Here is a 14774-nt window from a genome sequence, read left to right as displayed (position 1 = left end):
ATCTGATCGGAGACTCAGCAGGTGTGACTCCGTCGTTTTGTCCACCCCAACTTCTTAAATTAACACGTGTTCTCAGAACACGTGTCCCGTTCTAAACCTATTGTGTTTTACTGTGTTTTAGACTATTAGGTTTATTATTGGGTTTAGTTGTTGGGCTCCGTTTATTTCATCTTGTAGTGTTGCCCATTTTGGGCTTTAATCAATGGAAGTTTGCCGACAAAAAAAACAGTTGGGCTCTACTGGGCCAAAACAAAACAAAACGAAACGAAAAAGTAATAACGAAACAGAAAACACACGTGACAAAAAAGAACTGGTTTATCTTCTTCGTTTTAGATCTCGTCGGAAACTGACAACAACCCACGATTCCGACAGAACGTTATCACGCTTCCAACTAAGAATCGCACGCTCCGCTTACGTTTCCAATCATCAATTTTTAGGAATCGCGCTTCCCTTCTTCTTATATATCTCCTAGGGTTTCCTCGATTCGTCTTCTGATTCTTCTTCGTCTTTTACTTTTTTTCTGATTCGATTCGTCTTCGTCTTCGTCTTTTTCTTTCTGATTCGATTCCTCTTCTTCTTCTTCCTTCTTCTGATTAACCATGAAGCGCAATACATCCTCATCCTCGCCAAACACGACCATGAAGCGCCTCCATAAGATGTTGGTGGAGATTTCGATAGCTGAGGACGAGGACGAAACAGGGTTCATCAGACCCGGGAAAAAGCTACTCAATTCTATTGACAAAGTAGAGAAGATTGTGATGAAGGAGATCGAGAAACTGAAGAGCACTCCTCAAGCAAAAGCGGAAGAGAGGGATAAGAAGGTACGGACCTTATTGGCCATGCGATGATCTATTAAAATCTTCTTCCTTTCTTTCTGGGTCTGGTCTGAATTTTTTTGAAGAACGCTCTTATTTTTGTGTTCTTGTATATGATGTCAAATTCTTCTCTTTTTTGTCTTGGTTTTAAAGTATAGTGATTATAGTTTTTCTTTCTTGAATCTAATTTTGAATTTTGAGAGGAGGTTACTAATAAGCATTGTTGTTTCTTAGTAGTAGTTATACCAGGCTTGCTTAGCCTCTCTGAATCATAGATCTGTTTGCCATAAGGCTTGCTTAGCCTGGCGGCTTATATGGTTTTTCAAATGCAGGCCTACCATTGAGAGAGAAGAAGAGCAGCTGGCCCTGAGGATGTTCTTGATTCGGCGCTGGAAGGTTTGATCGACAGGTCACGGTGGATAGATAGGCCTGATGTGGCTGGCAGAGTCAAGATTCTTCAGGTTTTTCCTTTGCTGTTTTATAAAGTTTACTGCTTAGTGAGGTGCCAACTCTTACCATGTTCACTTTTCTATTTGCATCAAATGATGTCTGTTTAGCTGGTTTGATTCAATTGTTTGGTGTAAACGGCTTGTAGAGAAATATTTACAAGAGTCAGTCAGTATATATGTTTCAGATCTTTTTCTAGGGTTTTAGTATAATCATTAAAGAAGTTTCTATATATACCAGAAAAACAAAGCTGAATGTTGTTGCTTCATGTCTCTCTTTTTAACTTTTTGTTTTGAGGATTTTATTTTGATCTATGTTAAACTTTTGGGTGTTATAGTTTATATAAATCAAGAAGGTTGTTTTCATGATCACTGTTATAACTGTTGTGCTGTGCATAAACCTAACCCGTTTTATATTAAGAAGGTTCTTCAAGTGGGAGAATATGGCTACCAGAGTGTTCCAGGTTTGTTTTTTTTTTACTAGAGAATGCATTGCAGTGTTTAATTTCCTTAGTTCTTTTATATATCAAAGCTATTTTAAGTGGTGAGGAAATAGCTATTTTATATATCAAAGCATTGCAGGAGAGGTTAGTACGAGCACAAGTTCCCCTGTTGGTTCTTTGACAGCAGCGTTCTTGCGCAACCTTATGTGAGATTCTGATGTTTATTTGCTATGACATGCTGCTACCTTTCTTCTTTCTGTTAAAAGATTGTTGGGAGTGATATTTTTCAATTCTGATCAGATGATGACATTGCAGAATCGGATCAGTGCACTTCAGAGTCAGAAGTTGAGGAAGAAACCGATGCAGAACAACCTATATATGAAACTTAATGAAATTTAATGAAATTTAGAAAAATATTTAATGAAATTTTGTACATACCCGTACCACATAAGAACATGAGTTTGATAGATTCACAATGATTTTGATGTTCCAGTAAAATTAAAATTAAAAACAATAACATATATCATATTGGATAAAAATATATGAATATAGTAAATAAAATCATAAATAAATAAAAACATCAGAAAAAATATTGAACAACTCGTTGTTAACTCGTTGCTCTTATTTTTGAGTCTTGGTTTAGGGTTTTATCGTGCTGTGTTCTTGTACATCCTCATCCTCAACGACTATGAAGCGCTTCCATAAACATGATAAATTGCCAAGTTTTTTTTTTCTTTTTGTTTTTAAGTGTATATTGACCAATTAATTTATAATTATTTTTGTAACGAACATATATTTATTTTATAAGCTATTTTGTAACTAATTTATAAAAATTATATAGTCTACAAAAAAAAATTATATACTTCAGTATTTATTATATAGGGAATATTTGTTGGATATATTGATGGAACTTGAAAGATTGAAATAGAGGAGATTTGTTTGAAAGCTTGAAAAACTTGAAAGATTTTGTTTGCTTTGAATCAATAAATTGTCTTTTGTCCAATACAAGCACACTTATTAAAAAAAAAAAAAANNNCAGTGTTCTAAAATGCGGCCTACGCGGATGCCTAGGCGGCGGTTATACGCTATGCGGTGACCGAGCGTCTCGAATTTTAGCTATGCGGTAATTTAGGCGGTTTTAAATAATTCGGACGCCTAATAGCGTTTAGGCGGACATTATGCGGTCTACGCGGACGCCTGTACGGATTCTAGACAATATGTTGACTAAAATAGTAAAAAATACTGTAATTAAATATTTTTTTAAATAATATTTTTGTTTCTAATAAATATTATAATTAGCCTCTAAAGTCTAAACTTATGAAATTTAATTTGGTTCCAAAGTAAGTATAAACTTACATTTTGTCAATTTTACAAGTTTTTGAATCGATTATGTTTTTTTTTGTTTAAAATGTGAGATTATTATAGATTCTAAACTATTTTGATAGATAAAAGTTTATTGAATATAATATTTGACACTATATTTTTGTTTTATGTTTTCTAAAATTAAAGTGTATAACTTTTCATCCTATATATATATATATATTATTTTTATATAAATATATATTCATATATCTAAAATATATAATTTGCCTACATTCCGCTTAGGCACCCGCATATACGGCTAGACGCTAAACGTTTATCAACCGCGTAGCAACCGCATAGCGCGTTTTAAAACACTGTGTTTGACTAAAGGAAAGAAAGGAGTCAAAGATGTTTGACTAAAGAACTATTTAATCTGGAGCGTTGAAATTAAGATGGATGAAATCGTGACCGTCAAAAATAATAATAGACTTATTCTGCATCTATAAATAATACTTCTTCACTCATCGAGAAGAGTCTCTTCTTCTATTTTCCTTTTTTTTTTTGGTTCACCGATACGAATACGATTCTTCAATCTCTCTGATTTTGTTTTCAAACTGATCATCTCACCTGTGATATTACTCTCTCTCAATCAATCATGAAGCGCCGTTTCCCACCTTCACTTGCAAAGGTTCATAAGATTTGGTGGAGATAGTAGCTAATGAGATATCTGAGGACGAATCAGGGTTCATCACACCCGGGAAGAAGCTACTGAATTCTATTGACAAAGTGGAGAAGATTGTGATGAAGGAGATCGAGAAACTAAAGAGCACTCCTCAAGCAAAAACGGAAGAGCGGGAGAAGAAGGTGCGGACCTTATTGTCCATGCGATGATGATCCAAGCGTCTCTTCTCATCTATTATTAAAACCTCTTTCTGGGTTTTGATTCAATTGTTTGGTGTCAACGGATTGTAGAGAAATATTTACAAGAGTCCGTCAGTATATATATGTTTCAGATCAATTTTAGGGTTTTAGTATTAAAAAAAATGCTGAATGTTAGTTGCTTCATGTCTCTTTTTTTAACTGTTGTGTTTTGCATAAACCTAACCCGTTTTATATTAAGAAGGTTCTTCAAGTGGGAGAATATGGGTACCAGAGTGTTCCAGGTTTGTTTTTTTGACTAGAGAATGCATTGCAGTGTTTAATTTCCTTGTGCTATTTTAAGTGGTAAGGTCCAATAACTATCTGATTATACAGGCACTGAGGAGAGGTTAGTACGAGCACTTGCCCGAGATACACAAGCTCCCCTGTTGGTTCCCAAGAAACCGATGCAGAACAACCTTTATATTTGAAACTAGCTGCAAGGTTGTTCCTGGTGGGTAGCCTATGGTTGGAAATCAGGGTTTAGTAGGATCTACTTGTGTTATGTGTACACACCGCTATGCAGAATTGTTTTGTTTCTTCTGTGTTACTGAAACTGAGGATGACTCTCTCTTTAGTGCAGAAATGGACCACGACAAGACAGGATGCCGAAGCCCACCTGAAGTTCCTAGGACCTAAGTTATGCGCAACACCTGCGGTTTCTTCGGAAGCGCTGCCACAATGAACATGTGTTCAAAGTGTCACAAGGATATGTTGTTTCATCAGGAACAAAGGGGCTAAGTTTGCTTCTCCAGTCTCTGGAACATCATCATCCAGCAACATCATAAAGGAAACTATTACTACTGCGTTGGTCGATGTTGAAACTTGAAACCAAATCCGTTGAGCCGATGGCTGTCTCTGTACATTGGAACATCATCATCCATCCTCTGTCCAAGTCGTTGCAGAAGTAGTAGCACCTGAAGAAGCTGGTTTGTGAACGATGAGGAGCATTTAGTTACCTCTGTCCAAATCCGTTGGTTACTAGAAAACGTAACAGTTGCAGTACTACTAGCTCTTGATGATGGTTTCGTAGACCTTATCATTCTCGGATTATGCAACGGAAGAAGCTATGTGTAAGTGTAATACATGTTTTCAGAGATATGATATCTAAATCATTTGTGCTCTGCTTTTAGCTTTAATATTAAGAGATACTTTTACGACAAGACATTTTCCAAACAAACTATCCAAGCTCGCATAGACATATTTTACTTTGCATCTTCTTTTCAATCTCTTTATTTTATGTCGATCCTGTGTTTTTGGTCTCGGTGTTCTGTTTCATTCCCAGCAAATATAAACCCAAAGACTCAGCAATTCCAAAACCCTCTCTCTCCAACTAAATACTCTTCTATCTAAAAAAACCTCTGGTGGGTAACCCTCTGTTGCTTCTTCTTGGTAATCCTTCGTTCACTTTTTTCATTTCTTCATTAATCAATTTCTCCTGCAAACAAACAAACAAAATCATTTCATAACTAAGTTTATATAAAAATTAAAAAAACGAACAATGATCTTTGATCTTTACCAATCCTTGAACGCCTAGACACTGCCCCTAAAGTGCTAAGCTTTCTGTCATTAAATCTAGGCCCAAATTTTTGTTCGACATAAGAGCGAGTATCAATAACATATTTCGGGGCAGGTGAAGGATAACACTAATAACACCAAACTCTACTATTGTCTCACCATTAAACTCTAAATCAAATATGATAATCTTGTCTTCCGTCTCTTTAACTTCTGTATAACCAAAATTAACAAATTCCAGCTTAGAAAAAAAGTTCACTAATCATACTAAAAATTAAATTTAACTCACAAGCAAAACTTTTTAATTGTGTACTTAAAGTGAACTATTTGCCATGGTAGTTTTCAAAATCAAGGATTTGAACTATCAATCAATATTATAATTCTAAACTTCCAATAAATATTATTTGTCACACAAAATTTTCATTACAATATTTGAAAATAACCTGCGATACTTTAATACCAGTATTAATAAAAGATTAAGATAAATTAGTTTAGTAAAAGAATTTAGTTATTATTTTTAACTAATTATATATATCTTGTAAAAAATTTATATGAAATTTTAAACTCTAAGACAACAATTTTATTGTATATTCAAATATAATATCCAACACTTAAAAAAATTACATAATCTTCAATAAAATTTCAAATATAATTATAATTAAATCTAATATCACTAGCCTTTGACCAAAAATACAAATAAAAACTAATTAACTTGAACAAAATACTTACCTTTTCAATTTTTTTTCTTAGGGTTTTAACTTATAAATAAAAGACATTACATTGAAAGATAACTGCAATTTTATATAATAAAATTAATGTAAAACAGCTTATATGATTAATTTGAACTTCAACATGCATTTTATATTGGATAAAATATGTACTAAATCTCTTATTAAATGACAATAATATAAATTAATTAGGTATGAGATATATTATAAAATATATTTTTGTTGTGTAAGAGATTTATATATATATATAAACAAATTAAATATATATAATCCCTATATAATATATATATATATTACAAGGAAAATGATTAAATTACCTTTTTGCTTAAAAATAGAAAATCATATATATAAAAGTAAGGTTTCACTCTCCCCTTATTGGTCAATTTGATCTTTAATGTTTTAAAATATAATATTTATTTTAAATTAAACTTAAAATTCAACACATTTAATCATATATATAAATTCATACTTTAAATTCACTATTTACTACTAAATTGTAACTGAAGTTACATAAATTTTGAATTGACTATTGTTTTTCTCCATTCATTTTCAATTAAACACATCTATCTTAACATTTTTGAAGTAAATTTTTGTGTCATGCTCTCTTATCTTTGTATTCAAACATGTCTCAACTAAATTTTCTACAATCCTTACAACCAAACACAATCATTTCCTTAATTTGATAATATTAATTTCCCAAAATCTATCTACCTAATTTAAAGCAATATGTTATATTAAATAAAATTCTCCTTTCATTTTATTTAATCTTATATTTAATTATTTGAACTACTATTTAATACATAAAGTTAATAAAATTTTAGATTTTTTTTTCAGCATATGATGTGATTTGAATTTTTATAAACGGATATATATTTTAAAAATTGTTTTAGGATTTTTGTAACCAAACAAGTATTTCCAAATATATATTATTTTACATTTCAGTTATTTTAATATATAATAAATATTTATAATTAAAAGTTAAAATAACACGCAATGAAATTATATTGTGCAAATGATTTGGATCAATATGAATATGAATTTAATTATCATTAATTTGGTGTTACACATATAATTTATCATTTCATTATTTTGCTAACATTATCAATACTAGAATATCAGATATATTAAATTGAGTAATTTATGATAATGTAGAGAACAAATTATTTTGCGGTAAACTGTGTGTTAAATCTTATAATTAACAGTCAAATACAACTATATAATCTTATACTAAACAAAACTAACACAAAACTAACACATAAATATAACTTAAATTTTGATATATTTTTTATAAATATTTGACTGTTAATTTCTTCAGAATGCACGGGGTTATTGATTTATAAAACAAACAAAAAAATAAAAGAAATGGAGCCGTGGTGTACCACGGGTAAATCCTAGTCATCAATTATAATTGTAATTCCTCTAATTATATTATTTTAAAAATATAACTTCTATCACTACAAATCCTATAAATAGTCATTCCCACATCCTCATCCACCATATCTCAAATTCAAAATACTTTATGTTTTTTTTTTTATGTTTTTGCATGGGTTGAAAACTCATTGTAAGTGTTTAGTTATATATTTTGTTGGATATATCTTATATCTTAAATGTTGGACTCCATTTCTTCTTTGTTTTCTTATTATTTTTAATTTTAAATTACATATGATAATAAAAATTTTACATTACATATATATAATAAAAATTTGATGGCTATACAAAAAAAATTATCATGCAGATTCAAAAAGTATTAATTTTGATCATTGCAAAATAAGATAATCAAGCTAAAGAAGTCATCTTTATTCTTTATCTAGATGTTTGATTATTAATCTAGATGTTTAATTATTTCTTACATATTTATTTTATTGTAAAAGTATGCAATGTTTTAATGAAATAAACTATTGTAATACAATTATTAAATTAATTTTCTTTAATTCTCTCTTACCTCCAAAAAAATTGTAATACATGTTTTTAATATACTCATTATTATACTTAGTTCTTGTGATCCAACATATAATTATATAAAGCTTTTGATTGCAATTCATATGATTTTATAGGGATTATATATATTTAATTTGTTACATACAAAATAATTTGGATTTTAATTATTTAACTCTTTAGTTTATGTATTAGTTTATATCATAGTAAATATTCAATTTTACATATGTATAAAAGTAAATATGGATCGTTGCTCTTACTAGAAGCTGGTTTGTGAACGATGAGGAGCATTTAGTTACCTATGTCCAAATCCGTTGGTTACTAGAAAACGCAACAGTTGCAGAACTACTAGCTCTTGATGATGGTTTCGTAGACCTTATCATTCTCGGATTATGCAACGGAAGAAGCTATGTGTAATACATATGTTTTCAGAGATATGATTTCTAAATCATTTGTGCTCTGCTTTTAGCTATAATATTAAGAGATACTTTTACGACAAGACATTTTCCAAACAAACCATCCAAGTTCGCATAAACAAATAACCATATTTTTAACTTTCTTATGTCGATTCTGTGTTTTTGGTCCTAAGTGTTCTGTTTCATTCCTAGCAAACATAAACCCAAAGACTCAGTAATCCGAAAACCCTCTCTCCAACTCAATCCTCTTCTATTACCTATCTAGTATCAGATTTTCCAAATCATGGCTAACTCCCTGCATAAGAGAAGACTGACTTTAACAAAACTAAAACACACAATTCAAGGTCTCAAAGATAAGGAGCTGAAACTTAAATAACAAAGCGATCATCCATAATATGTCTTCAGAAGGTAGAGAGATTAACTTCTTAAGGGTCTTACATATTTTTTTAAAAAAACAGTCTCCAGAAACATAATCTTCCACTAGATACTTATTAAGATAACAGATGATGCTTAGTTGATGGATAGGCGTGGGGCGCAAAAGTCAACAAGTAGATATGATGGCCCTATGTTAAAGCCCGGCTCTCCGTCCAGAGACTGCTGCACAAACCACCTGCTCATAGCCACTTTCAGGATTGTGAACTTCTGCTTGTGCCATATCTTCACTGTTGCAATGTCCTTTCCTTGGATCTTCTCCACTCCAAGAATTATCGCATCTCTAAGCCCAACATAGGTAGCTGGTTCACCAGTCGGGCCACAGTAAATTCCCTACCACACATCAAAACAAATATTATAAATCAAAATGTTTGTCATATATCTCCCTCTCTCTCCTATATTTTATATTGAATTCTAAAGTTTTAACAGATACCTGAAGATCAAGGTGTGGATTGAACACATGCAGTTTTGCTCCCACGGGTTGATGCACAACCAAGTCCAGCACGTCAATTGATTCCGTCAAATTCTTAGGCGCAACCACTTTTCCTTTCATGGTAACGAGATCAGGCTTGTACGATGATGGGGGCTTCGACACAGATCCCAACTGTGGCCAATCTTCAGCTTTCGGTATTCCATTCTTTAACCCAAACTCAAGGCAGCCTTTGACAGTGAGCTTGTGCCCTTGTGAGCCAGCAGCATTGTCCACCAGATACTGAGCTGAGTACTCAGTATGGACACTATCCAGCTTGAGTTTAAGGCGTGTAGAGCTGATCAGATCAGCAGCTACGATAGCAGCAGAAACAGATACATCTGCAAAGACAAAAGACAAATGGAAAAATGAATCAAAATTTTGTTTTAAAACCAGAGTAGGCAGGCACACTTTTGCTCGCATCAGTTATAAACCAAATAAAAAGAAGCAAAGAGTGACATGTTTACCGTGCTGTTGGTCATTCTGAGTCTCTGTTGGGAAGACTGCGATTGCCAATTTGAACTTGGGATCGAAGGGAGGGAGTGCCGCCATCTGCAATTACTTAACCCTGAAAATTTTGCAAGGTTCAGAGTTAATAAATTATGAATGTGAACAAGAAATGAAAACAACATTAAGAAGGGAATCATAGTGAAGCGATTTTCACAAAAGGTTTTATTGTTCAGAGGCAATAACGAAAAAGGAAAAGCAAGAGAGTTTAGGAGACTTTTGCTTCCAAATAAGTTCAAAGAAAGAATACATTTACCAAAGAACGACCAAACTAAAAGCTTCTCTTTGTTCACTAATCACACTGAAAAGGCAATTTACAAGCAAAAACCGTAACAAACCAAAGCAAGCTAAACAAGTTCCAACTTAGCAAAAGAAACTCCTAAAAGGTAACAGTAATAAACACATTGAAAAAGAAAGCATTTTTATCAATGACAAGAAACAGATCGATGAGTTTGTGGCTAAATCGAAAAAATGTGATGTGATAGCTTCATTACCAAAGAATGGCCAAACTAAAGAAGGATTAAACGCTTATAAACCTAAACTAAATGATCCTAATCGTTCAGAAATCACAATGAAAAAAAGGCAATTGACAAGCAAAAACCGTAATTAAAACAGATGGATGAGTTTGTGGCTAAATCGAACCAATGTGATTGCTTCTTTACGAGATATCAACTTAGAAAAAACCTCTAAAAGTAACACTAATCCCACTGAAAAACAAGACTTTTTATCAAAGAAATAGCAAAAGAAGACATTCATATCAATGAAAGGAAACAGATCAAAGATGAGTTTGTGGCTAAATCAAACCTATGTATAGATTCTTTACCAAAGAATGACCAAACTAATGGAGGAATAAACGCTAAGACCTAACTAAACATCTCATCATTGTTCACTAATCACACAAAAAAATAAAAGGAATGAACAGGCAGAAACAAACCACAACTTAGAAAAACCCTAAAGGTAACACATTTATCAGCCTGAAAAAGAAGATACTTTCATCAACAAAATTTCAAAAAGAAGACGTTTTTATCAATGACAAGAAACAGATCAAAGATGAGTTTGTGGCTAAATCGAACCAGTGTGATAGCTTCTTTACCAAAGAACGACAAAACTACAGCAAAGGAGGTCTAAACGCTAAGACCTAACTAAACATCTCATCATTGTTCACTAATCATACTAAAAATTAAAGCAACTCACAAGCAAAAACCGTAACAAAACAAATTCCAGCTTAGATAAAAACCCTACATGGTAAAAGAAGGCATTTTTATCAAAGAAATAGCAAAAGAAGACATTTTTATCAAAGAAGAGAAACAGATCAAAGATGAGTTTGTGGCTATATCGAACCAATGTGATAGTTTCTTCACCAAAGACTGACAAAAACTACAGTAAAGGAGGATTAAACGCTAAAACCTAACTAAAAAGCTCCTCATTTGTTCACTAATCAACAAGTTAAAGGCAACTTACAAGTAAAAACCGTAACAAACCAAAGCAAGAGGCAGAGCTAAACAAATCCCAGCTTAGAAGAAGAAAAAAAAACCCTAGAAAGTAACACTTACAAAGGGGAAACTCACAAAGCAAGCAAGATCAGAGTAATAAGCCAAAGGCAGCTAGAGAAATCAGAACATGTAGTATATATATATACACACAAGAGAATGGGTTACTCGGCAAAACCCTAAAGAGAGGAGAGGACAGATGTCATCATCGCGTGTCACCAAACGTATCAAGGGCTACGAAATCGCAACTTTTTCTCCTCCTCCGTACAAAGCTTTTGCATTCATGATTCACAGTCCTGATGATTCATCACTCTCTCTTCTCTGTTTCTTGTCGTTTTCCATATTTGGAGATGACCGTTGTGCCTTATATGACGTCGTATCATTAGTGGGCTTCGTCTTAAGCCGGCCCAAATTTCTCTTTTCTTTTTATTATTAGACCTACTTTGTGATCAACAAGGTTGTTCTAATCAGCTACCGCGGTGTCGTTTAGGACAACAAGGTAACAGTAATAAACCACAGCAAGCTAAACAAGTTCAGAACCGGTTGATTGCAATGTATGTAATTATAAAACTGTCCCAGACGTTAGGTAATTTACATTTTTTACCACATATTTTCTGATATATTATGTAATCGTCCTAGACGTTTTGAAATTCCCGAAACCTCCCTAGATTTTCTATAACTTTACCGAAGTATATACCGTATACCCTTTTACAACAGTTACAATAAAACTGGCTATGGGTGTATTGAACATGATGACAATGTTAATTGTTAAACAAACAAGTATTTGACCCAACGAAGGAAATGAACTTTAGCGTCTTTTTCAATTATGCAATTGAAGCTCTATGTAGCTGAAAAACAACAAGACATATTTTATCAAGACAATAAAACTAAACCCTGATAGAATGAAATGAAGCCATCATCAACCCCATAAATGGAAACGAAACGGTCCCTTTCGTCTTCAAGATGCAAAATTGACAAAGCATAAATGGCAAAAGAAAAGAAAAGGCAAAAACTTTTTATGAATAAAAATTCAAGAAAAGCTACATTGAGGATACAGAGCACCATCATTATAATTCATAAGAATTTTATCCCAAAGATTCAATCATCCCTAAACCCTCTCTTTTACTCGCCTAAATAAATGTAAAGATTCAGCAGAGACCCATCTTGATGATTAGTAATGAAGATAAAAGAAGCTTACGCAAAAATTGGACAAAATGTAAGTTGAAGGGGAGAGACTAGAGAGAGAGAGAGAGGGAGAGAAGGCTATGTGGTTGGAGAAGAGGAAGCAGAAGACGAGGAGGACAGAGGACGAGGAGGAGGCAAGAGCTGATGTAGATTCTGAGGAGACCTGTTCTGGCTCGGACTTGCTCTTAATATGAAAGGATGCTGCAAAAAGCTGCATAGCACTTCTCCTTTTCCCTGGTTCTCTCTGCAAGCAACACGATATAAAGTGCCTAAACTCAGGTGACGCAGTCGCCGGAGCTTCCGGCGGCTGCGCCATACAAATGGCACACATGAGACTTGCCCAATCACCTTGCCTGCTCACAGGGAATGGGAACTTCCCCAAGTAAAACTCCAAAATGCTAACACCTAAGCTCCAGATATCACCAGCGTAACCATCGTACTTCCCCTGGTTCAAATCAGTGTTGATCCTCTCAGGACTCATATAAGCAATGGTACCAACAGACGAGTTACAGGGATCCATAGTCTGAGCCAAGATCCTACTCACTCCAAAATCAGCAATCTTAACGTTCTTAGCAGAGTTGGTAAGCAGATTCGAAGGTTTGATATCACGGTGAACGATGTGACGGCCATGGAGATAAGCTAAACCACTAAGAATCTGACGAGAGAGATCAGCTAGCTGCTGCTCTTTCCACACATGAGCACCTTCTAAAGAACCTTTATCCATAAACTCAAGCAAAACCTGGATCTCACCGTTCTGATCAAACATCTCGTGACACTTCACAACGTTTGGGTGGTTCACGTCACGCAAAATCTCGATCTCTCTACAGATCTGACGCCTCACTGCCTCCTCGTGGTTACCGTAAATCACCTTGAGCGCGTATAAGCGAGAGCTCGGACGGTGAACCACTTTGTAAACCGTTCCACCAGCTCCGCTTCCGATCCGGTTACCTCGCACTAAATCCGAGTAGTTCTTCGGTTCCGAGGAGCTGTTACAGCTCGTAGCTGATGACGCTGACGCAGACGCAGAACCAGAAGAACCACCGGAAAACGGAGCAGATCCACCGGAAGAAGTAGGTGGTGGGAGAGGGAGAGGTACGGCGAGGGAAACATCGCGCTGAGGAAGCGGTAAGGTGAGATCAGGACGGCGACGAGGACGGCTCTTAACCGGAACGGGTGATGATACTCCTGGTGGCGATTGAATCGGTTTCATAGCTTCGATTTCACGATCTGAAAATTGCAAAGCTCGATTGAAGATTGAAGTTGTTATACATATATAAAGAAGATCTTCTTCTGTTCTTTGAATCAGTCGTCGTCGTCGTCTTCAAGTTCAAGTTCGACTTCGTCTACGTCTTCGTGCGTTGTCGTCTTCTAGGGTTAGGGGGGGCAGACTTGAATTGATTCGTTCTTCGAAGCGATCAAATCAGAGAAAAAAAATGAGAAATGAAGGTTCGTCGAAAAAATTATAAGAAATTGAGAGAGAGAGAGAGAAAGAGAGAGGACACTGTGTGATGAAAGGGAACGTTAAATTTTATTTTTATTTTTTATGGTTAAAATAAAAAAGCAAAAATTGTTAAAATCGAGAAAAAGGTACCTACGCGATATGTATGAGCGCGTGATAAATACTCGCAGGTTACTGAAATCATATTGTGTGGTTCACTGGCTTTGTTGAGTTTTTTTTTTATACTACTACTACTTAAAAAACAAGTTGTCGTTTTGTTACAAACAAAAAAAAAAAAACCAAGATTGAAATGGAATTTAAATTAAACACTCAAAACTATTATCATATTCCATTATTGGTTAGTAAATAAAATCAAACATATTTGGGAATTTTTGTTTTATTTGAGAAATATATTTGTATATTAGCATCAAATTGGATAGCCATTTACATCATACACTGACTTCTCATTTTTTTTTTTTGGAAATTATATACCAAAATTACATCAATTTACTATGAGATATTTTTCCTGAATAATATTTTCAAAATTTATTAAAATTAGATATTCTCAATTTTCTTTGTACTAATATGTTTTGTTTTTATTCAAGTAAATCGTTTTTTTTTTGTCCAATAAAGCAAATGAATAAAAAAGTTCATAAAGTAAGAAACATCTCAACACTCGACCTATGAGAGTGTACCGATTCTCGACAAATGTACTGAGTTTTATGCTATTCTCAT

At 33.7% G+C, this 14774-nt stretch overlaps 2 protein-coding genes, 1 long non-coding RNA gene and 1 pseudogene across 5 annotated transcripts; 2 read left to right on the top strand and 2 right to left on the bottom strand.

Moving 5' to 3' along the window:
• Nucleotides 311–2183, top strand: LOC104758481. 3 transcript variants are annotated; one of them, XR_762733.1, is made up of 4 exons: nucleotides 311–821; nucleotides 1148–1725; nucleotides 1844–1910; nucleotides 2005–2183. It is a non-coding gene; the product is annotated as an uncharacterized LOC104758481 (long non-coding RNA). The 3 variants fall into 3 exon arrangements; XR_762734.1 differs by having other exon boundaries at nucleotides 1148–1910; nucleotides 2020–2183; XR_762732.1 differs by having other exon boundaries at nucleotides 1148–1910.
• LOC104758480 lies at nucleotides 3559–5111 on the top strand (annotated as a pseudogene).
• On the bottom strand, nucleotides 8871–12584 carry LOC104758479. Its single transcript, XM_010481356.2, has 4 exons — nucleotides 11480–12584; nucleotides 9887–9987; nucleotides 9384–9760; nucleotides 8871–9283 (listed from the first exon to the last, which is right to left on the bottom strand). The coding sequence occupies exons 2-4, from the start codon at nucleotides 9969–9971 to the stop codon at nucleotides 9029–9031; spliced, it is 717 nt and encodes a 238-aa protein (XP_010479658.1). The 5' UTR covers nucleotides 9972–9987; nucleotides 11480–12584; the 3' UTR covers nucleotides 8871–9028.
• LOC104758478 (mitogen-activated protein kinase kinase 4-like) lies at nucleotides 12580–14250 on the bottom strand. The gene is given in 2 exon segments (XM_010481355.2): nucleotides 12580–12808; nucleotides 12810–14250. Coding segments are annotated over 2 exon segments (1131 nt in total). The 5' UTR covers nucleotides 13812–14250; the 3' UTR covers nucleotides 12580–12679.

Source organism: Camelina sativa, chromosome 17 (genome assembly GCF_000633955.1).
Source record: "Camelina sativa cultivar DH55 chromosome 17, Cs, whole genome shotgun sequence".
In the NCBI taxonomy this organism is placed as follows: domain Eukaryota; kingdom Viridiplantae; phylum Streptophyta; class Magnoliopsida; order Brassicales; family Brassicaceae; genus Camelina; species Camelina sativa.
Note: the sequence above shows the minus strand (reverse complement) of the source record. Positions and strands in the feature narration are given on the sequence as shown.

Coding starts and splice junctions, on each gene's coding strand:
- LOC104758479 (XM_010481356.2), bottom strand. CDS start 9,971: ATGGCGGCACTCCCTCCCTTCGATCCCAAGTTCAAATTGGCAATCGCA. Junction 9,761..9,886: donor TCAGAATGACCAACAGCACG/GTAAACATGTCA, acceptor TTGTCTTTGCAG/ATGTATCTGTTTCTGCTGCT. Junction 9,284..9,383: donor ATCCACACCTTGATCTTCAG/GTATCTGTTAAA, acceptor GATGTGTGGTAG/GGAATTTACTGTGGCCCGAC.